General features: G+C 45.7%; 3 protein-coding genes across 5 annotated transcripts in view; 1 reads left to right on the top strand and 2 right to left on the bottom strand.

The window, feature by feature from the left end:
* Positions 1 to 5,890, top strand: part of PDE8A (phosphodiesterase 8A) — a 124,607-nt gene extending 118,717 nt beyond the window's left edge. For all 3 annotated transcript variants that reach the window (XM_061179881.1, XM_061179880.1, XM_061179879.1), the window contains one exon: positions 5,409 to 5,890. In XM_061179881.1, coding sequence (XP_061035864.1) covers positions 5,409 to 5,785 — 377 coding nt within the window. In that variant the 3' untranslated portion in view covers positions 5,786 to 5,890. The remainder of the gene's footprint in view (positions 1 to 5,408) is intronic.
* A 4,579-nt stretch (positions 5,891 to 10,469) lies between these two features.
* Positions 10,470 to 13,916, bottom strand: RPS17 (ribosomal protein S17). The gene is made up of 5 exons (XM_061181749.1): positions 13,828 to 13,916; positions 13,391 to 13,542; positions 12,695 to 12,800; positions 12,155 to 12,220; positions 10,470 to 10,597 (listed from the first exon to the last, which is right to left on the bottom strand). The coding sequence occupies exons 1-5, from the start codon at positions 13,828 to 13,830 to the stop codon at positions 10,517 to 10,519; spliced, it is 408 nt and encodes a 135-aa protein (XP_061037732.1). The 5' UTR covers positions 13,831 to 13,916; the 3' UTR covers positions 10,470 to 10,516.
* Positions 13,917 to 17,130: 3,214 nt separating this feature from the next.
* Positions 17,131 to 23,443, bottom strand: part of CPEB1 (cytoplasmic polyadenylation element binding protein 1) — a 95,321-nt gene continuing 89,008 nt past the window's right edge. Inside the window, exons 9-12 of the mRNA XM_061181748.1 lie at positions 20,743 to 20,941; positions 19,346 to 19,440; positions 18,666 to 18,746; positions 17,131 to 17,241 (exon numbers count right to left, since the gene is read on the bottom strand). Of these exons, the coding sequence (XP_061037731.1) occupies positions 17,131 to 17,241; positions 18,666 to 18,746; positions 19,346 to 19,440; positions 20,743 to 20,941 (486 nt within the window). The remainder of the gene's footprint in view (positions 17,242 to 18,665; positions 18,747 to 19,345; positions 19,441 to 20,742; positions 20,942 to 23,443) is intronic.

Below are 23,443 nucleotides of genomic sequence, written 5' to 3'. Positions count from 1 at the left end.
TATTTTTATATATTTATATTCAACTATCCACACATACATACACATTTTCTCATTCCCTAGCTCCTAATAGCCAAGGTTTAACAAAAGAAAAAACTGGAGGGCTTCCCTGGTGGCGCAGTGGTTAAGAATCTGCCTGCCAATGCAGGGGACACGGGTTCGAGCCCTGGTCTGGGAAGATCCCACATGCCGCGGAGCAACTAAGCCCGTGAGCCACAACTATAGAGCCTGCGCGTCTGGAGCCTGTGCTCCGCAACGGGAGAGGCCGCGACAGTGAGGCCCGCGCACCGCGATGAAGAGTGGCCCCCGCTCGCCGCAACTGGAGAAAGCCCTCGCACAGAAACTAAGACCCAACACAGCCAAAAATAAATATAAATAAATAAATAAATTTATTTTAAAAAACAAACAAACAACAACAAAACTGGAATCCTTCTTTGGGTTCTAAAATTGGATAACCTAGATGAAACGGACAAATTCCTAGAAACAAATTACCTAAATTGACTGAAGAAACGGAAAATCTCACTAGACCTATAACAAGTAAAAACATTGAATCAGTAATCAAAAATTTCCCAACAAAGAAAAGTCTAGGACCACATGGATTCACTGGTAAATTCTACCAAAAATTTAAAGAACAATTAACACCAGTCCTTCTCAAACTCTTAAAAGAAATAAACTAGGAGGACACTTCCCATCTCGTTCTATGGGGTCAGCATTTCCCTAATACCAAAGCCATATTAAGACCATCACAAAAAAGAAAATTACAAATCAATCAGTTATGAATATCAATGCCAAGATCCTCAACAAAATACTAGCAAACCAAATTGAGCACATTAAAAGGATTATATACCATGACAAAGAGGAATTTATAATAGAAATGCAAGGGTTCAACATAAGAGAAAAATGAATGTAATATATCACAGTAGTAGAAGGAAAGAAAAAAAATACTGTCATCTCAATTGATACAGAAAAGGCATTTACAAAAGCCAACACTCTTTCATTATAAAAACTCTCAGAAAAACTAGGAATAGAGGGAAGATTCCTCAACATGATAAAGGGCATTTATGGAAAAAACCACACCTAACACTATGCTCCACGATGAGAGATTGAAAGCTTTTTACTTGTAATTTCATGAATGAGACAAGAATGACTGCTTTCACCACTGCTATTTAACACTGTACTAGAAATTCTAGCAGAGCAATTAAACAAGAAAAGAAATAAAAGGCATCCAAATTGGGAATGAAGAAGTAAAACTATCTGTATCTGTAGGTGACATGATCCTACACATGGAAAATCCCAAGGAATGTACAAGAAAGTTACTAGAGTGAATCAACAAATTCAGCAAAATTGCAAAAATCAGTTGTTTCTATATACCAGTGATTAATAATTAGAAAAGAAAACTGAGAAATCAATTCCATTTACAATAATATCTATGTGTGGGTTTTCCACACCAAGCAATTCGCCAGTTCTCTGTAGACACGAACTGGGTGCCCTACAACTTATTTCACTTCTGACACTCACTACCCAGAGTTAGCGCAGACCCCACAGATTAAAATCTCAATCCCCCTACTTCAGATGCTAGTCACAAGTTTTGAGTCCCCAGGTTACCCATACTTCTGATTTGGCTACAAATTGGGGGTTCCCATGACCCCATCTCAGGTTCAGTAATTTGCTATAACAGCTCACAGAACTCGGAGAAAAACTTTACTATTACTGGTTTATTATAAAGGATACAAATGAACAGCCAGACCAAGAGGTACATAGGGTGAGGTCTGGAAGGATCCTCAGCACAGGATCTTCTGTCCCCAAGGAGTTTGGGATGTGCCATCCTCCCAGCACACATTCACCAACCTGGAAGCTCTCCAAACCCCATCACTTAAGAGTTTTTATGGAGGTTCAAATATGTAGACATGATGGATTAAATCATTGGCTATTGGTGATTAACTCAATTTCCAGCCCCCTCCCCTCCACAGGTCAGGGGGTGGGGCTAAAAAGTTCCAATCCTCTATTCACATGGTTGGTTCCTCTAGCAACTAGCCCCCATCCTGAAGTGATCTATAGCCCACCAAGAGTCACCTCATTAGCATAAACTCAGGTATGGTTGAAAGGGGCTTATTATGAATAACGCTCAGGAAATTCCAAGGGTTTTAGAAGATTTTGTGCCAAGAACTGGGGAGAAAGACCAAATATATACTTATTATACCACTATAGTGCAATCTAAAAGAATAAAATGCCTGGGAATAAATTTAAGCAAGGAGTGAAAGGCTTGTTCCCTGAAAATTACAAAATATTCCTCTAAGAAATTAAAGAAGATCTAAATAAGTGGAAAGACATCCCATGCTCATGGACTGGAAGACTTAATACTGTCGAGATGTCAATACTACCCAAAGCCATCTACAAAATTCAGAGCAACTCCTATTAAAATTCCAGTGGGCGTTTTTTGCAGAAATGGAAAAGCTGATTCTCAAATTCAGTGCATGGAGTCCATGTAATAGGCTGAACTGTATTCCCCAAAATTCATATGCAGAAGCCTTAACCTCCAGTACCTCAGAATGTGACTATATTTGCAGACAGGGCCTTTAAAGAGGTAATTATGTTACAATGAGTCCGTTAGGGTGGGCCCTAGTCTAATCTGACCGGTGTCCTTATTAGATGAGGAAATTTGGACACACAGAGACCAGGGCTATGCATGCATAGAGAAGAGCATGTGAGGACATAGCAAGAAGACAGCTAGCTCCAAGGCAAGAAGAGAGGCCTCGGGAGAAATCAAACCTGCTTACATCTTGATCTTGGACTTCTAGCCTCCAGAACTGTAAGAAAATAAATCTCTGTTTAAGTCTGTGGTATTTTGTTATGGCAGCACTAGCAAACTTATACAGCCCAGGTAGACAAAAAAAAAAAAAAAAAATCTTAAAAAAGAACAAAGTGGGCTTCCCTGGTGGCACAGTGGTTGAGAATCTGCCTGCCAATGCAGGGGACACGGGTTCGAGCCCTGGTCTGGGAAGATCCCACATGCCGCAGAACAGCTGGGACCGTGAGCCACAATTGCTGAGCCTGCACGTCTGGAGCCTGTGCTCCGCAACAGGAGAGGCCGCGATAGTGAGAGGCCCGTGCACCATGATGAAGAGTGGCCCCCGCTTGCCACAACTGGAGAAAGCCCTTGCACAGAAGCGAGGACTCAACACAGCCATAAAAATAAATAAATTAATTTAAAAAAAAAAAAAGGCATCACACTTAGAACAGTGTTGGCTAACGGAAAGCACTGTGTTAGCTATTAAAAAAAAAAAAAAAAAGAACAAAGTGGGAGGACTCACACTTCGTAGCTCACTACAAAGCTACAGTAATCAAAACGCTGTGGACTGACAGAAGGACAGACTTATAGACCAATGGAAAAGAATTGAGAGTTCAGAAACAAACCCATACATTTATGGCTAACTGATTTTTGACAAGGGTCTCAAGTCCAATCAACGGGAAAGGAATAGCCTCCTTAACAGATGATGCTGGGACAACAGGATTTCCATATGCAAGAGAATGAAGTTGGACCCCTACCTCATACCATATACAAAAATTAATACAAAATGTATCAAAGGATTAAATATAAGGGCTAAAACCATAAAATTCTTGAAAGAAAACATAGGAGTAATTCTTCATGCCTGTGGATTTGGCAAAGGATTCTTAGATATGACACCAAAAGCATAAGCAATAAAAGAAAAAGTAACACACTGAACTCTGTCAAAAGTTAAAACTTTTGTGCATCAAAGGACATTATCAACAGAGAAAAGACAACCCACAGAATGAGGGAAAATATTTGCAAATCATATCTGATAAAGAATTAATATCCAGAATATACAAAGAACTCCTACAACTCAGTAACACCCAATTTAAAAACTGACAAAGAACTTGAACAGACATTTCTTCATAGAAGATATACATATGGCCAATAAACACCTAAAAAGATGCTCAACATCACTAATCATTATAGAAATGCAAATCAAAACTACAATGAGATACCACTTCACACTCACGAGGATGGCTATTATCAAAAAAACAAAATCAAAACCAAAAAAAACCCCAGAAAGTAACAAGTTCTGGCAAGGATGTGGAGAAATTGGAACTCTTGTACACTGCTGGTAGGAATGTAAAATAGTGCAGTTGCTGTGGAAAATAGTATGGCATTTCCTCAAAAAATTAAAGATAGATTTACTACATGAACTAGCAATTCCAGTTCTTGGTATATACTCAAAATAACTGAAAGCAGGGATTTAAACAGATATTTGTACACCCATGTTCATAGCAGCATTATGCACAACCACCAAAAAGCAGAAGCAACCAAAATGTCCACCAAAATATGAATGGATGAACAAAATGTGATATGGGGAATAGGGAGTTATTGTTTACCGAGTACATGGTTTTTGTTGGGGATGAGGAAAAAGTTTTAGACATAGTGATGATGGTTACCATAACACTGTAAACATATTTATTGCCTCTAATTGTACAATTATGAATGGTTAAAATAACAAGTATTATGTTATATGTTAAAAAAAACTTTACCACAGTTAAATACAACTACCAAAATTCATGGAACTGATGATGGTTAACTCTATGAGAGTGAATAAAATTCACTGCTAACAGTACTGGTTCAATAATTGACAGATTTAGATATTTTCTACAGAATACATATTAATGAGTAACATAATGAATAGCACAGGCTTTAAACCCTTTACATTTCTGCAAGCTTTGAAGTCTGTCCAAATAAGCCCTTTCTGCTCTGCACGTATTTCTACCAAAATCAGCTGTAACATTAGCTCAGCCAATTCCCACTTCAGGTTATACTGAATCAGTGATTTCTCATCTTTAAAAATATTCTCACCTGTAGTTGTTCTATGCAGATTATTCTAGAGGCTAATTCTTTAGACTCTTCAAAGTTGGCATTGACTCTTGCATAAACAGCTAAGCAGTATTGGTAACATTTTTTGACTCATCAAGAACCAAGGAAAACCATTCAAAATCATTTGCCTTGTTTTGAATTGACTACTGATATTGCTCCCAATGTTCTCAACTCTTTAAGCAACCATTCTCACCCAAAGGCTAATAGTTTTAAATAAGTTTACTTACTCTGCACACGTTTCTTCCAGAGAAATTAACTCACCATTGGTAAACAGCTTCCCTTGCCTACCTAATGAATGGGCTACTCATACCTTAAAAACATAATATTTAAAGCCCAGTTTTCTCTTTTTCTTTTTTTTTTGATGACACAATTGCATATGTATTGTTTAAAATGAAAGCAGGCGAGTTCACAAATTACTTCTGGACACTGAAAAATGAACTCTGGTTGCTTTTCTTCTGGGCAGCACCTAAACTCTGGCTGCTTTTCTTCTGGGCAGCACCTAAACTCTGGCTTTGCAATATTTCAGGTACATTACAGTCTTCTGAGAGAGGCCCAGTACTTCAGAATCCCTGGGGTGGCCAGAATGCCTCTGGCTTCTTCCGCATCCCGCAAAGGGCTCTCTCCGTACTCCTCCTTCAGCCACTGGCGGAACTGATGGACCTGGTGCTCCTTAAACTCCTGGAGCTGCCTCTGGAAGCCCAGGTTGGGGTTTGCACAGGACCTCCCCGCACGCACATTGCGCAGGTCATCTTCCCAGCCGAAGTCGGTGACCGTCATGATGCATGCAACCACCAGAGTCACGCTCCTGGAGACGCCAGCGAGGCAGTGAACAAGGCAGCCCTCACCTCGCAGGCCGCACTCGTGGATGAATTTCTTTCTTTGAAATGTCTTGTCAGGTTTTGATATGGTGAATCCGCTGCTGGAATGCGCAGGTATTTAACCCCCTCCAATGTTGGCCTGGCACTGTCGTGCACATATAGAATGTGTGTCACCTTGTTCTTGCTCAATTGCTCTGCATCTCTGGCATCTTTGAAGTTGCCGATATACAGGCCAGGCAGGATCTTGTTCATCCCATTCCCCATGGCGGCCGCGCGGTCTAGCGCCCGGGGCGCGGCGGCAGGCGCACTGAGGGCATGTTGGAGCGGGCGGGGGAGCGGCGGGCAGGGGGCACTGAGCGCCCGCAGCGTAAACAGCAACACGGACCGGCGGCGCCCAGGCCTCTCTGTCCACTGCTCTCCTGGTCCCCCGCGCCCCCCGGGCTCCCCGGCCGCCGGGCCGCGGCACAGGCGCCCCTGCGGGAAGGGGCTCGCGGCGCCCGCCCCCTCCTGGAGTGAGCCCGGCGCCTGCCACGCCGGCCCCTGGGACTTGTGGACACGGTTCCTAGGGGCCCGGCCGGGGCGCAGGGATTATGTCTCCCGGGGGCCGGGGCGCAGGGACATGACTCCTGGGAGCGGGTCCCTCCAGGATTATGGCTCCTCGGGGACCCGGGCCCAGGGCGCACGCGCACCCCCACCCCGGGCCGCCGTCGCCCTGCGCGTTCCGAGACTGGGCGGGGGGGGGGGGTTCTCTCTTTTTTTTTTAACGTTAAGTATGCAGTAATAATTTTTAAAAAATTAAATGTCACGATATGGTGATAGGTATGGCCCTCAAAACACTATTGAGTTATAAATGTATAACTGCAATCTATACTGCGAAGTGGTAACACTGCCGCATACTGTCTCTGTGGCAACTATTTAATTCAGCCAGTGTATCAGGAAAACAGCCATCTACAATTTGTAAACGAATGTGGCTGCATCCCAATGAAACTCTGTACGTAGACACTGATTTGAATTGTATAGTTTCCACAGGCCACAGTATTCTCCTCTTGTTGTTGCTATTGTTTTAAAGCATTTAGAAAAGTGAAAACCATTCTTAGTTCATGGCTTACCCACAAACAGGCAGCTGCGCATAGTTTGCTGACCCCTGCAGTTGAAAAAGAGAAAATAAGCTTTACTCACATTCCTCACAATTGAATCCGGTTGTTTGGTTTTTTCCAGTATCTAATGAGGAAAAGCGGCAACCTCAAGTAAAGTAAAAAGAAAGTTACACCTCCAACTGCTAGTTCTTTGAAACTATGGATAAAATAAACATCTGACAAGTTTAATTTAGAAAAGAAAACAAATGTAACATTTAAAATGACACATAATAACATGGAGTTTTCCTAATTATGAGAGAAAAACTATAATTAATTATATACTAATAAAATTAAAAATATTAACAACATAGGCAATACAGAGAATATGAATTTACAGATAGAGGGGAAAATTTGTGCTTCAACTGTTAAGAGCAACAACCTGGGTTCTGATTTGGATTCTACAGAGAGGCTCTGCACCTTTCACTGCCTTAGAGCTATTTTACAACTCTGTAAGTTGTAGATACCTGATAATACAAATAATTCTTATCTATAGACAAATGCAAATAAATAAATTCTGTTGGGTAGAGGTTCAGCTGACTTCCCTCCTGTGGAAGTCAGTCTTGTGTCCATTTATAAATTCATTTCAACGTTCTTTCACTCCAAATTTGTCCTTGACTTCTCCTTTGAACTGACTGTAACATCTCAGTTCTGAGTTTTTAAAAATGCTTAACATGTGTTCATTTTATATCCATCTGTATGAGAGCCATTTCACTTTGTTGAAAATTATACTCTAACACAACTAAGGGCAATATAGAAAAAAAGAAGATAATTACCTCCAAAACTTTCCTGGGGCACTTTCAAATCTTGAAGAAGCAGAGTCTGTGACACAGAAGGCAGAAGAATCTCTTGTCTTTTTATGCGAAGAGCATTAGCTGACCCCAAACATGGGAGACTGCACCGAGGGCCAGCCAGAGCTAGACGCTAGGCTGGCAGCTTCCAAACCCAGCTGGGATTGGAACTGCCAGCAAGTACCTGTGAAAACACCCACGCAGGCCCCACCCACCTCCTGAAGCACAAATCACGGCCCAAATCAGGGGCAGGGCCTGGCCACCTGCTTTTAACAAGCTCCACAGGAAGTTCCAAGGAGCACAGGTCTTATTTTACAGATGAAAGAACTAAGGCCTAGAGAAGCTCCTCGACACTGATGGGAGGATAAAACAGCTTCTTCGTGTGGCCCAAGTCGGCTCCCTCCTCCTCCCCTGACCCTTCCCATCCCTCATCTAAGTTATCTAGAGCACAGGGCCGTAGAGGTAGAGCCAGGCAGATGTAGAATAGCAATGACACTGCCTCCTAGTGGGCGAGTGTGGCAAACGTCACAGCAAACGGCCTTGTTGCTTGTTTGGCATTTTGTTAATTTTCTTACCCATTGGTAATTTTAACCCAGCTCTAATTTCTCCCCCCATACAGAAAGCCCACCCCTTTCCTCATCACTGATACTAAAAACCAAGAGGAAAGGCTTCTTTATACGGAGCTGTATTTAGAAGGCAAGAGTATTTGCTGAGAATGCCCGACTCCACACCAAAAAATGGAAAGAAAAAGTTTTAAGAGAAAACTTTTCCTTACTGTACAATACTAATAAATATAAAGGTAATAATGGAGTTAACATATTAATAGATGCTATAACTAGTGAGTGAAAAGTTGAAGAACAGGATATTTAGCCTCGAAATACCTCCTTACAACTTACAGTGGAGAAACTTGACAGATGCCCCTTAATCCAAGTGCTCAAAGTAAACATCACTAAAACTCACCAAGTATTCTGTGCCTCCCAATATGATCCACGAAGTACACAGTATCGCTTCTGTGGTACACATCTTCCTTGACTTATGATGGGGTTATGTTGCAATAAACCCATCGTAAATGAAAATACCCTAAGTCAAAAATACATTTAATACACAACCTACTGAACATCATAGCTTAGCTGAGGCTATTTTTAATGTCCTAACACATTAGCCTACAGTTAGGCAAAGTCATCTAACACAAAGCCCATTTTATAATAAAGTATTGGGTATCTCACGTATTGAACACTGTACTGAAAGTGAAACAATGTTTGTATGGGTACAGAATAGTTAAGTGTATTGGGTGTTTACCTTTGAGATCACATAGCTGACTAGGGGCTGTGGCTCACTGCCACCGCCCAGAATCATGAGCCCTACCACGTATTACTAGCCTGGGAAAAGATCAAAATTCCGTATTTGAAGTAATATCTACTGAATACGTATCACTTTCACACCATCCTAAAGTCAAAAAATCTTAAATCGAACCATTTTAAGTCAGGGACCATCTGTATTCCTACAGAAAAAAGCTCAATTAAATCTAATTGTGAGCCGACATCAAACCCAAATTGAAGGACATTCTACAAAATCAGCCAATACTTTTCAGACAGACATGGAAAGAAGGCTGAAGGACATGAGAACTAGATGTAGTAATTCTGGGATGGATTCTGAACCAGGAAAGAAAACTATGGAAGATATTATTGGGAAAATTAGCAAAATTTTATAATGGACTATGGATTAGGTAACAGTATATCAATGTTAGATTTCCCGATTATGATCATTGATCTGCGGTTATGCTTGTTCTTAGCAAACTGACAGTAAAATATTTGGAACAAAAGGGCCCATCTCTAACTTGATCCTAATGGATCAGAAAAAAAAAGTGTGTATAGAGACAGAATATAAAGCAATTGGGGCAAAATGTGAGCTGAGGTCGGGTAAGAGTATTTAAAGTTCTTTGTGCTATATACTCTTGCAATTTTTCAAGTTTGAAATTGTATCAAAATTGTTACAATTTTTGTATTGCTACAATACACATTTTTAGGATGTTTGTTGCACATATCTGCCTGACAGAACCAGATGTGCAAGGATCAATGGAGAGCCAGACTGACCTAGGTCCTGCCACTACAGAGATCTTGACATGCACACGTACACAAACAGGCCCAGCTCAGCCCAGGACAGTCAAGCAGAGGAGCCTGTGCTGCAAGCTGTCCTCCCACTGCTCAGCAGGGACCAGCCCAACCCAGCACTCTCCACAACACAGAGTTGGACCCACAGCCTCAGCAGCTCCCCAAGCTCAGATCCACCCACCCGGGATCCACCCAGTGAGCTGGGATCCACCCAGTGAGCTCGGCCTCCCTTGAACTGACACATCCCCTTGTTTCACTGATCCTCCCCCACACATCCATTCACACTCAATCTCCTATGCTCCAGGTAATGGCCTCCACACCCATCCTATCTCCCACCCACAGAAAGCCCAACCCTCACACACGTGAGGAGCGTTACCCTTTCAAGACGGGCAGGTTCATTAACCGAAACTGCATGTACTCAGAAGAGGCTGAAGCGCAAACACGCGGGCATACAGCGTGAGGAGGGAAAGGCATCTCCTGACTTTTGTCTGAAGCCAGAGTGCGTGCTCAGGGCCTGTGAGGACCAAGAAGGGTAGAGCTGGCAACCAAAGCAGTGATGCAGGTGTCCAGACTGAGGCCTCCTAATACATCCATAATCTGTATGGGCACTGCCCACAGGCCACTTACAGGTGCGTCACACTGCAGACCGCTCTTCTTCAGGATACTTCTCCCTTGAGAAAGAATTCCTGCCCTTAGCTCCACCGGCACCCAACCCCACAGATGACACAGGCACGGTTGTTGTCCGAGGTTTATTGAAAATATTACAGCACAGCAGAAAGATTCAAACGGCTCCACGTGGTGTTTTGAAATTCATCCCAACTGTAGGCTGAGTGACCTGCAGGTTGGACAGACTGCCAAAGTCCTGGAACAATAAAAAGGGGCTTAGTGTGGCTGTACTGGTGAGATCTGTGTCCCGAGCCCCGGCACCACCATTAGGCTATGCTTTTGTCAGCCTCCACAACCTTGGGGTCAGATTGGTGGGACCCTGCAGAAAACCAAGAGAGCCTTCTCCTCCCGACCCCAGAGCAATAAACTCTGTAGGGGGTCTACCTGCGATCTGAAGGATCCTCCACAGTCAGCCATGAAGGAGCTGTCCTGTGCACTTTAAGACGTTTAACAGCATCCCTGGACTCTATCCACTAATGTCTGCTAGTATCCCCCAGCTGTGACAACCAAAAATGTGTCCAGCTATTACCAAATGTCCCCTGGGGGGTGCAAAATCTGTCCCTTTGAGAATCACTACTCTAAGGCATATACAGTGCCACTTCATTTCCAGGACCAGCCCTCAGGTAGGAGGCATCACTTATGCAATCAACATTTGTGAAGAGCCCGGGTAGAGTAGTGGTAGGACAAGGTCAGGGCCTGCCTTTAAGGTGGCTCAATCTAAGTGCAAAGAACCCAAGAGCATATGTATAGCTGATTCACTTTGTTATAAAGCAGAAACAAACACACCATTGTAAAGCAATTATACTCCAATAAAGATGTTAAAAAAAAAAAAAAAAAGAACCCAAGGGCCCACCATATAACCAGAATTTAACTCCTCATTTTATCCTCAAAAACCAATTTTACAGTTGAAACTAAAAAGATGCATTCCAGAGTAGTATTTCAGGAGAAAATGATCTGTAGCAGGCTTTAGCTGTACTGGTTATGTTTTTCTGAGACTAGGGGGTAGTATATGGGAGTTCACTCTATTCATTATCTTTTTGAACGTCTTAGACATTTCATGATCATAAAAAGGAAAAATAAAATTGCTCTAAATAACCAACTGCCTCCTGGACTTTGAAGCTCATGCTTTCACCAAACTGCTAAAGTACTAAGATATGTCACAGAAGAGACACTTATCAAATTGTATTGAAGATAGCTGAACTACCGAAGTAGTCCCCAGTTAGCAACTGGAAATGAGACCACAGCTCATGTGAGTGGTTAGCATAGACACAGAAGTAAACAGGCAGACTGAAAAGAGAACTAGGGATGGAACCAAGGGGGTAAATGTGAGAAGCCAGCCACAAAATCGAGAAGAGAACAGAAGGAACTGAGAGAAGGGGTGCTCTGGAAGTCCTGGGAGAACAGCCACTGGATTTGGGAGTTGTCCTCGTGTGGAGAGCAAACTGAACCTTCAATAACTAGCTAAACCCACTTTGGAGGCAGTCTAGGTCAGTGGTTAGAAGGGTGGATGGATTCCCATCCCTGCCACCTACTAACCTTGAAGTTACCATTTCATCATCTATAAAATGTAAATAACAGGATGTGCCTCATAGGACATACTGAGGAAAAGGGAAACACCATACAGAAACGTTGAGGTTACCTAATATATTTTAATGACTCAGTAAGTGTTACCTAGAGGTATTACCCATAGTATAAAGCTACTGATGGTTGGTGACCAGGGAAGCCCTACTTTAGGAATTCAGCAAACACTTACCAAGAGCTTCAGCATTTCCTTAGTGTCAGGATCTACTTCAATGATTTCCTGATCCAGGGCTGAAACCTAGAAGGAACAAGGCAGGCCCCGAATAGCAATGAGGTCTCTCTCATCTTCCCTGCCTTTTCTCCAAGATTCTTAAATGAGGGACAAAAAAAGGGGGTGGGGGGCGGGGATGGGTGGCATAGAGAGGATACAATAGGATCCCACGAATTCAGTATTTAGAAAACCTTAAGATTGGGTTTATACTTCAGGAATACTACGCTAGGGCAAATAATCAAACCAGAAGACATAAGTCACTAAACAAACATCATTAAAAGGCTCTCATGTATAAAACAGAATGGACTTACATGATCCCAACAGGGCAGAACAGAAGCTAACATACAGGCAGGTAGATTATGGGCACCTACAGCTGGTCAAGGGGTATATGGAGACTCAGCTGAGGTCTCTTTGAAAACCAGGTACCTGAAACGGTTCTCAGGAACCTGCTTTATCTTTCAGGATGAACAAGAGGTCCAGAATAAGACCCAGAAAGTTTACCTCAGGCACGTAATTATCTCTCCTCTCTCTCTCCTCCTCCTGCAGCTTGATGGAGATACCTCTCACTGGGCCTCTCTGAATCCGCTTCATCAGATGTGTGACATAGCTACAAAGTACAAATACCCAAGAACACACACTGGCTCCCACTGGTACCCAGAACGTCTGGATATGTATGTAGGAGTTTTAGTTCTCTTCCCGCAGTGAGAAAGGAGAGGATTCACCACCTTGGAGGCCCTGACTCTGAACCTCCTACACACACAAAACCTCCACACGCAGCTCCGCTTACCTAAGCATGCCTGTCCCTTTGGTGTCGCACATCCTCTCTATTCAAATTCGCTTTCAAAGCTATCAAGTATTCCCAACAAACCTTCACGACCCCTCCTCCCAGCCTTCATTTTCTTTCCTTCGAATTCCAATTTACATAAGTTAGCATTAAATCACGTACGCCCTTACTTAACGTTAGTCTTTCAGAAGTCGACTGTGGCTAACCTCGTCCAAGCGCCACCGCCAGGCAAACCGCCAAACACAACGCGAACATAAGACAACCCCACCAAGAAACCCGGCAAAGGCACACCTGCAGCGCTCTTCTCGGAGCAGCGGGAGACTCGTGCTAACCCAGCTCCCACGACCCACCCGCGGGGCCACGGCTCTCCGTCTCCCAGCAGGCCCTGGAGGCCGAGCGCCGACTGAACTCACCCTGCGATCTTGTTGCGGAGCTTCTTGCTGGGAATGATGGCGATCTCCTCGCACACGCGCTTGTTGGTGTGGAAGTCGTTGCCCAGGCGCGTGTAGTACTTCTCAATGATGACCCGGGCCGCCTTCTTCACGGTTTTGGTGCGAACGCGGCCCTGCGGGTGGAGAACACAGGGTCACTCGCGACTCAGGAACCCCCTCCGGGGAACAGCGCGGCGTCACGCCCTGACCGGAGCGGGGTTCGTGGGCTGGGTCTGAGCCCAGGAGGGGAGAAGGCCGGCCGAGCAGTGCTGGAGCGCAGGGTCAACGCGGAAGCCAGCGGCCCACGGAGGCTTCGGCCTCACAGGGTACTGCGCCCCTCCTCGCGGGCTGGGGGCCGCGCAAAGCGGCGGATGGAGGACGATTGTCGGGGGTACCAGCTTGGAGACAAAAACACCTACCATGTCGGCGGGTCCTTGGTAAAAGGAAACAGGAAACACAAGAGAGGCCTATAAAGCGCAGGCCAGAAAGCCGCTTCCGCCTAGTTTGAGATGCGCTGAGCCCACTGTAGCGCAGCACAGCGACCCCTAGCGGGGCGGGGCGGAATGGAACGGAAGTATGAATGGCCAATCACCACCCAGTGGGCGTGGCGAGTGGCTGACCCGCCCCGCCCCGCCTAGTGTGGTCTTACGCAGGTCTCTCTAAACCCTTCTTCAGTGGTTAGGTCGCCCATTAAGTGCCCTAGACTAAGAGCGGCGCATCTCTCCCACACATGCTGGCGAGAGGGATGAAGGCTTAAGAGCCATCGGGAAGGCGGGAGCGTGGAAAAGTGAGGAAGTAGGGGATGGCGCCGTGCACAGGATCCCCACCCAATCCCATGGGTCAGAGACTTGTGTCTAGACTGGTGGAGACACAGGTACAACTGGGAGAGAATTATCTCACTTCTTCAGTCTTTGCTCAAACGTCACCTTATCAGGGGAGCTTTCCCTCCAATTTATACAAAGTAACACTGCTATCCTTTTATCATTTTTTTAGCATTGATATCCTTTTAAAGTTGCTCTAGTATTTCTTAGCACGTCACAGTGACTTGTCTCAATTTTCTGAGCTAGGGATGAGTTCCATGACAGTATGGCTGTTTTGCCTTGAACAGTGCCCAGCACAAAGCAAGTTCTCAAATGTTTAAGTGAAGGGCCCAGTTCACCTGTAGTGCTCCCAGCTGAGGCACTCTCTCCAACCACCACCGTCTTAAGGCTGTTCCTGCTGTACCCATCCACAAACCAGGACCTTCTCAGGCCACCAGTACAGGCTACCCCTGGTGGCCTCATTAGCCTCGGGAGTGCCCTGCTCCTTATCTCCAACTTTGCTTAAGTGGGTTCCAGGCCCCCGCCTGACTTAAAGACTGGGCTGCCCAGTTTGGATGAGTTAAGGGGCACCAGGCTGTGCTTCATCCCCCAACTCAACTCCTGGTCACCTTGGACAGTCCAGTCAGTCTCTGAACTGACTGAGAATGGAAGGCTGAAGGACAGGAAGCCTTTGCCCTGAAAGTATCACCTGGACAAGAGAGGGACCGAACGGGAGAAGAGATGACTCTCTGAATAGGATAGGACAGACCAGGACACCAAAAGGGAGAGTCAAGTCTCTCCTTCAAGAGAGATGCAGTTTACTTTACCAGCAGACTTCAAACTATGCTGCTGCCAGTCAGGCCTCAAGGGAAAGATGAGGCCTCTCATTCTTGGCTGAAGGGACTCCCCACCCCCTATGATAGTGACTTCTTGCACCTCTCACGGAACGGATGCTTCAGTGTGCAGGGCTCCCTCCACCGCAGACTAAAATGGAATCTTCCAAAGATCACTCCAGCAGCTGGGCCCAGGCACAACCTACCTGAACATATCAGCAGCAGACCCTTTCACAAATCCTGGGATCCTGCCTGTGAGAAAGAGTCCAGATGATAGTCCTGAAGAACAGCAAAAATTTACTCCCACTCAGTAAAGAACTGGGTCAGCACAGGTGACTCCAAGAGATAGGAAGCCTCCCAAGAAGAAGAATCAGCTCTGAGGCTTACAGGAGAAGCTGAGAACAAGTGGCTCGTGCCGACCTCTGGGGAGCTATGCCTCCAGTTCCTCCAAGCTGAGTCTAGGATTATGAGAAGAGGAGCCCCAAGAAGTTTATTTGTGAGGGCTTTTTACATACCTGGACTAGAGGTACCCACTTACCAGAGAGGCACCTCCGAGGTGCATTTGACCACGGAAGTGACCAAGAAGGACTTACAGGGGCAAGTCCCCACATGGCCCCACTATCAACCTGGGCTGGAATCTCATCACAGAAGATCCAAGGAAATGTGGGTTTTTACTCTGGAATCTTGGTGTCCCACTGCCCCCTTTTTCCCACAGCTCAGACACAGAGACAAAACCAGAACTCTGCTGCAACGTGTTTATTATGTGCCAAAAAAACTACACCACAGCTTACTCCACACATCTGTAGGAGAGTGCAGTCTTGCCTGCATATACTACAATGAGGTAGAGACTTCACACACAGCTTCACAAAACCCACAGAGTAGCTGGGATATGCAACAATGCAACGTCAGCTCAGCAGGAGGGAGGAGGGGGGGGTTATGACACTGGTTCTTTGGCACACAGCTTCCCAAAGAGGGGCAAGTCGTTTTTTTTTTTTTTTTTTTAAAAAAAAAAATGAAAAGAAAAAGTCAAGTTTTCAAATTCCAGTAGCATTTCGTCAACTGCAACTGTTGCTTCATACATTTCTCAAATGAAAGAAATAAGGGAAGGGTACTTGTCCCCTCTGAGAGAAAGGGCTCCTGTGAGCCTTCATCTGCCCCCACCAAAAAGCAGCCCTTTTTAGCTCAGTTACAAAAGAAAAAAGTCCTGTGACTTTGTGATTAAAAACTTCTATCAACCCTCCCCCCCCACATAAGTGCAACTTAAGAAGGTGCAATAAACCATTTAAAACTATATACAGCAGCCACTCAAACACCGTTTATCCGGTCCAGTTTCAAATCCAAAAAAATTTTTTTTTTCTTGGTTGCAAATGCCTTGATTTGCAACTGTGAGAAACAGTGACCAGCAGTCCCCAGACACAAATTTGCTATAATGTTAAAAGCTGCCAGGAAAGAAAAAAAAATCTCTTGTTCCAAACGACTTAAAAACTGTTTTAAGGAGTGTAAAAAGGAACCGGTAAAAACCCTCGAGCGTAAAATATGAAATATGATTTTGGTTTAAATGAAGAGCAAAGTCTCCTTGTTGTTTACAGTAAAAAACACCAGCTGAACACTCAGTTTATGCCGTTCAGGTGGGGGTTAAATAAATGGAAAGGCACTGTATGGCAACTGCAAGAATGAAACCAATGAGACCTGCACATCATCACCATCAGTATTGCAAGGAATGTAAAAAAGCGCTTTTAATAAATAAACCTAAATGTAGGCATCGTGTCAATACCTTCTAGACACGTAGTTCTTTTTTGCTTTTCATCGGCAAAATGAGGAACTAAAATCTGGGAAAACTACAGAGTCGCTTGGAGGGTGAGCCTGAGGGTCCTTGCCCTGGCACACCCCCTGAAAACAAAACCCGACAAAACTCATTGTGCATTAATTAGTGCAGAAACAAAGACAGATTCAGCAAGTGCAAAGGTGACTACGATTTTCCCTTGTCCTCGGGAAGCCAGCTCCCTGGTGGCCAGTGGCAGGGTGGTACAGGCTACTGCCTGACCTGCCAGCCTCAGGCGCCACAGGCCACTGGGCAAGGCCAGCTCCTCTAGCTGGAATCTCGGTTCTTCTGGTTCCGCATCAGGGGGCTGTGGTGGCGCAGGCCCTCCATGCTGTGCCGCCAGTGCCAGCAGCTCCGGCAGAAGTACTTGAAGCACACCTGGGTGGAGTGGAGAAAAACAGAGAGAAGCCAGGCCTGTGTCAGCACCAGCCAGGGGGGGCAGCTGCATGAGCTGCCTGCTCTGCCCGAGAGGGAGTGGGGGATTCCTAATGGCCTCTGTGGGGTTAGAAGAGATGGTCCTGGGGATCCCTCTCATCCCCAACAGAGGCCTGACCAAACCATGGAAAATCCACTGCCTGTTTCTACGGGTGCCCAGACTTAATCCAGCATTCTGGGCTCCTATTGTGTAGAGACTGTGCCAGCTTCCCTCATCTCCTCTTAGCACCACAGCTGCTCTTCCAGTCTCCTGCCCTTCCCACCTCCTATGGAGCAGCTGTAGCACACGCCTGCTAACATGGGAGAACATTTAAAGACAGTGACTCCGGATCCTAATGCCGGGCAGCACGGCTTCCTCGTCACACTAAGTGAGGAGAGGTCACTGGGCACTACACCTCAGTCCCAGGCCCACACTCCCGCTGGCTGTGTAAGCCCAGGCAAGCCACTAACTTCTGAGCAATTATCTAAAAATGGGGATCATCTGTGGAAGATACACACACACAAAAGCCTGCTAGAAAAGGCTATTCAGAGATACTTATTCTCAGGCTTTACCCAGCAACCCAAACTTACTTCACATCCTCATTTTGCAGCCTCAGTTTAACTACTGTCTACCCAGAGACTCAAAACCTGAGTGACAGCACCACTGTAATTAAAATAACTAATTACGGATGTACTGCTAGTACTCGAACACGTCCCAAACTTGTCTTGTTGCCAGCAACACTGGCACTACTTGGAAACTTGTCAGAAACAAGGCATCTCAGGCCACACTCCAAACCTACTGAATCAGAATCCGCATTTACACAAGATCCTTAGGTGATGCATATATACATTAGACTATGAGAAGCACTGCCCAAATACATCCAGATCTGTGCTCCACCACCCAGAAACATGCAACAAAAACTGCCATGCTGCTTTCTGCCTGCTTCTGACAACTGGGTACAAACCAGGTACAAATATCAAAACAGTCCAGAGATTCGGAAGTAAATAAAGCAAGCTTCCATGCATAGGAGAAAATCAATCTAGAAGGCCTTAGACTTAGAACAACAGTGCCTGGCTCATAAGTACTGCTGACCACACCCAGCAGGTTCCTATCATCCTCAAAAACCACCATTACCAATAGTGCCACACTGAAAACCAACATCCCAGGCAAGGAGAAGGCCAAAGTATCAAGACTCAACGAGCTTTCCCAACAGGTCAAGTGTGTCTCTGGTCTGACCATCAGCAAACATTACTGCTGCCTCTTCTATGCTCTTAAGACAACCGCGAGGTACCTGAGAACTCCAACATTCCATGTGACAAATGAGACATGACAATCTTTAATTGAGGGCGGGGATTTTATAAACATCTCAAGTGCCCAGGGGACTCACCTGATCTCGACAGAAGAAAGGACCAGGCTGAGAACTGCAGATATGACACAGAGAATCTTCTAAGTAGGGGTCAATCTGAACCTGCACAAAGCAAAATAGGATAATGAAGTGGCTGCTTCTCACCAGGAGGCCAAATGGGCCAGAAGAGGAGGGCACGTTATGGGCCATCCATATGAATACAGGGGTTTCCTGTTTTAACGGGGGCCCAGAGAGAACTATAGGCAGAGAGTACAGAGATCCTTGATGGCAGGTGCCCAAACTGCAGAAGCTACCAGGCTGGCTCTACAGAGTGTGTGCAACCACACACACTACTGCCTGGTCTTCACGGCAAACCGGACCATGGCACTCTATCATCCAGCAACAAGTAAGCAATCAGAAAATGCAGGTCAGGCTGGAGAATAGAAGTCAGGCTGCCTCACAAAGCTGGCCAAACAACACAGCACAGGAAGGCACCCCACATGTTGAGGAGGCTCAACAGTCCCAAGCTCCCATCCCCCCGAGTCGACCAAGACCAGGCCCCCTCCCAAACCCAAACCTCAAGTGTGTCCTCGGAAGCTTGGCTCATTCCCCTGAGCATATCCAGCACAGGGACAGCTTCCGTCTCAGGCCTGCCCTGGGTAGTGGCTGGCCCAGACCCCTCTCAGATGGCCCAGAGTGAGGGTACAGACCAGCCCACTCACCTTCTTGGTGAACTTGGTGGTTTTGATCTCCACAAAAGCAGCACTGACTGCCTTCAGGTAACTACGTTGGTTATTGAAAGTCACGCGACCAGACCCTAGGAAAAACAGGAAAAGTTACCTTCCAGCCAAATTCTCCCAAACGCCACTTGTCAACACGCAGGAAACCCTGTTCCTAGATCAGTGCTGTGCTGTCCAATAGAAATATAATGTGGGCTACTTATGTAATTTGAAGTTTTCCAGTAGACGCATTTAATGAATGTAGTGGAATGAAGAAGAAAAATGTAATTAATTTTAATTAATTTATTTTCTTTACCCCAATATATCCAAAATATTATCATTTCAACATGTGGCATTAGGCACACTTCAAGTACTCAGAGTCACATTTAGCTGGTGGCACTGTCAGACAGCGTAGCTGTAGACCATGACGGCACAACCCCCTCAGGAATGGGGGGAGGACTTGCTGACCACAAGGGGGAGGGAAGAGACTCCTCCGTGTAGGCAGATGCACAGGCACAGTTACAAGGGTTCACAGTGGAAAGCAAGATGCAGATAGAACATTTCTTTGAAGGCAGGCCCAGCAGTCAAGGCCCTCCTGGCCTGGAGGTACTCCAGAGCCTAGCAGGGGAGCTGGAAGCAGCCTCATCCTGCCAAGTGCCGCCTCTGCCCCTGCACCCTCTGAAGTCCCTGTTCTCAATCTGCAGTACGGCACTGAAAGGCACACGATGCTCCTTCCTGACCAGATTCTGTGTGGGTGGGCAGACGAAGCATGTGGGAAGGTGGGTTAGCCATGTGTTGATCAGGAAGTTGAGGCTCTGCTCCACCTCCAAACCCCACCACTGAGATTATTCTGCCACGACTGGGAAACTGCCCTCCTTTCCCAGTGGGGCTGACCAAAACCCAGTGGTTAGGCCCCCAGACTCCCCTACACTAGGACAGCATAGGCCATGACCATACTCTGTTGGCTGAGTCACCCAGAGTCTTCCTTCAGCCTCACGTGGTCTCTGACCCTAGATAAGGCTGCTTTTTCAAGGCCTCTTAACAAAGGAAACCAAGCAAGTTCAGGAAAGTCCTGGCCTTTTAATGAAATATTACCTGTTGTCTGTCTCAGACTGGTTTGGCTGTGAACTCTGAGCTTCTAACCAAAGTTCCTGTTTCATTTTCACCTCCTATAGTGCTCCTATCAATTTTTCTCCCCTTCAAGGGGAGTGGTGGGAGAGGGATGGGTACAGAGGGGTCAGTACTGGTGGCTTATCTAGAAAAAGATGCTATACTGCTGGTATATGCTGATCTGCAGGTCTGAGTCAGGTTTCCCCCTCCACTCCCACAGGGAAGTACCACAATCTTGGTCTACATCCCAGGGGCCACCCAGCTTTCCCACACATAAGTGGGACACTTACCAATGGGATACTTGTGCTTATCTGTGTCAATCCCAGCATACACCACACCACCAAATAGGTCGTTCAGAATGGCTGCCAGGGCCTCAGCATTGAGCATCCCGTGCAGAGCACCGACAAATACCGTCCTGCTGGGGTCAAGTCTCTGAGATGGGCTCTGAACAAAGTTGCTGTCGGCCAAGACCCAGGGGATCACTTGTACCTGAAAACCACCCAAAGGTATATCAGCCCCGGTAGGGAGCCAGAAAAAGAGAGGCTCTTGTATGGAGAGGCACATGCTATGGAGATGCTAAGCTGAGCCCCATACAGTCCCAGGCACACAGGTACTCAGCAAGCCACCCTCACCCCAACACAACTAGACTTGAATTTTACTGAGTCCATGAGTCTGAAATGTTTTTTTTAAAAAATGGTAGAGTAGTAGTCTACTCATTCTGAAAAGTAAGCTATAAAATAGTCCCAAACTGTCATACCCAGGAACCTAGCACTGTTATGACCTTCAACCATGTGGTTCCAGCAAAGGACCATGGACACTGATGAACAGACAGCATGGTCTAGAGTCCTTGGGACAGGAAGGATTCACAGAGAATGACAGGATAGGAGCTTGAAGGACAGAGGGTGGGGATGCTGCAGCTATCTGTATGAGATGGTTACTGGCCCAATGTACTCATTAGAGGGCTTGTGACAGGAGCAGTGGGAGTAACTGGAGAGAGGTAGTGTGAAAAGTCACACACAGCAGAACACTGAGGTTCTGCAGAGCAGAGTGACACTAGGGCAGGAATTGACCATGTCCTCTGCTTCCAAATCCTGAGCCTAGAACAAAATCTGGCGTAGCAGGCAGAAGGCTCCAGAATGAAGTGAGTTGACAGATGATCAGTAAGTGTTTTCGGAAGATTAATCTGTGAAGATCTTTTTTTTTTTTTTTTTTTTAAAAAAAAAGGTCTGAAAGCAGGAAGAGATCTGAGGCATAAACCAGCAAGGAGGCAGAACAGTAGTTCACAGGACAGCTGATGAAGACCTGGAGAAGGCTGGTGGTACTGGGCAAAGAACAGGCCAAGATCAAGAAGATTCTTCAACAGGAGAATCTGCAGAATTCAGACTGCCTGGGCATGGTGGGAAAACAAGAAGCATCAGGTCTGATGGGTTCTAGACCTAGATAACCTTGAGATGAGAGAGCCTGGGAGAAGTTACCAGGGGGAGCCAATTTCATTGAAAGATGCAAAAGCCCATCTTGCTTTTTCCATTACCATGGGAAAGTATCACAATCTTGGTCCACATCCCAACGGCCACCACGCTTTCCAAGCTTTCTTAAACGTAAGAGTTTATAATTATAGGACATGCCAAAGAAAGGCCCCACAGGAAGGTGGGGCTCAAGTAGGACATGAGACTAGAGAGGTGAGTCTGGGTCTAAAGGTAAGAGCAGAGCCACACAAGTGAGTAACTTGCCTGATATGGGGAGGAAGAGAGGGGGGAATCAAATACCTACTTCTCTGGTGTGGAGGGGGAAACACAAAGGAAATAGAGGGTCAGAGAGATATGAGAACCAGAGCAGCCTACAGTCCATGCATCAAAGAAAGCTATTCAAACACTGTGCAGTGATGAGGAGGGACTAGGAGCAGGAAGGTGTCTGCAGGGCACTGAGGAGGGGGAGGGCCTGTGGTGCTGCAATGGCAGCCTCTCACTGTGAAAGCAGGGGACAGGGAAGAAGGAGCATGTTGTTAAGTCCTAGAGCATCATAAGTTGGGATAACTACACGAGCTCCACGCAGCAAGAAAGAAGGCAGGGCAGCTGTGGGGCACCGTGCGCAGCCAGAGGACAAAATGTGACCTAACACCAGGAAACATCGTAAAACAAAGAGCCAGCTTTGTCACATGCATCATTTATTTTAAATCCAATGTGACCATCTCAATAAACAGGCATTTTCTCCCTTACCCTACAGATTTTAATAGACTTTACTTTCTAGAGCAGCTTCCAGTTCACAGCAAAACTGGGCTGAAAATGTGGGGTTCCTGTATAACCCCCCCGCCGCCTCCACACACGAACAGCCTCCCCCACTCTCAACACCCCTCACGGGACTGGCACACCTGCTGCAATCAGGGAACCATGGATTTTGGACAATACCCTGACACATCAGTATTGTCCAAAATCCATGGTTTACATTAGGGTTCACACTTGGGGTTTGTTTTACCACTGTAACTCTATGAGTTTTTGGCAAATGTATCATGGCATGTATCTACCATTACAGTGTCACAGAGAGTATCTTCACCATCCTCAAAATCCTCTGTGCTTCGCCTATTCATCCCCTCTACCCCTCATAACCCCTGGCAACTGCTAATCTTTTTACTAAAAGAGGCATTTCAATTTTCCATTCTATAGAAGAGGAAATGAAGTTTCATGATATTAAATATCTCGTCCAATATCACAAAAGTAATGTACTCTGGAACCAAATTTTAAAAAATAACACTGATTCCTGAGTTCGAAACTTCCTTTGACAAGCGGTTCTCAAACACCACCCACTAGCACCACTGGGGAACTTGGTTAAAGTGGAGATTCTTAAACTCCACCCAAACTGACTTAGTAAGCCTGAGATAGGGTCCAAGAATATGCAATGAGGCTCCCAGGCAGGATGGCTCTATGCTAGAGACTCACGATGCTGAGGGCACACAAGGTTGATACCAGAGACAGCCTAAGGACAGAGAACCAGATG

This window comes from Eubalaena glacialis, chromosome 2, assembly GCF_028564815.1.
Source record: "Eubalaena glacialis isolate mEubGla1 chromosome 2, mEubGla1.1.hap2.+ XY, whole genome shotgun sequence".
NCBI lineage: Eukaryota > Metazoa > Chordata > Mammalia > Artiodactyla > Balaenidae > Eubalaena > Eubalaena glacialis.
Note: the sequence above shows the minus strand (reverse complement) of the source record. Positions and strands in the feature narration are given on the sequence as shown.

Coding starts and splice junctions, on each gene's coding strand:
- RPS17 (XM_061181749.1), bottom strand. Junction 12,221..12,694: donor GAGATAATTACGTGCCTGAG/GTAAACTTTCTG, acceptor TGTTCCTTCTAG/GTTTCAGCCCTGGATCAGGA. Junction 10,598..12,154: donor AGGAAATGCTGAAGCTCTTG/GTAAGTGTTTGC, acceptor TTATTGTTCCAG/GACTTTGGCAGTCTGTCCAA.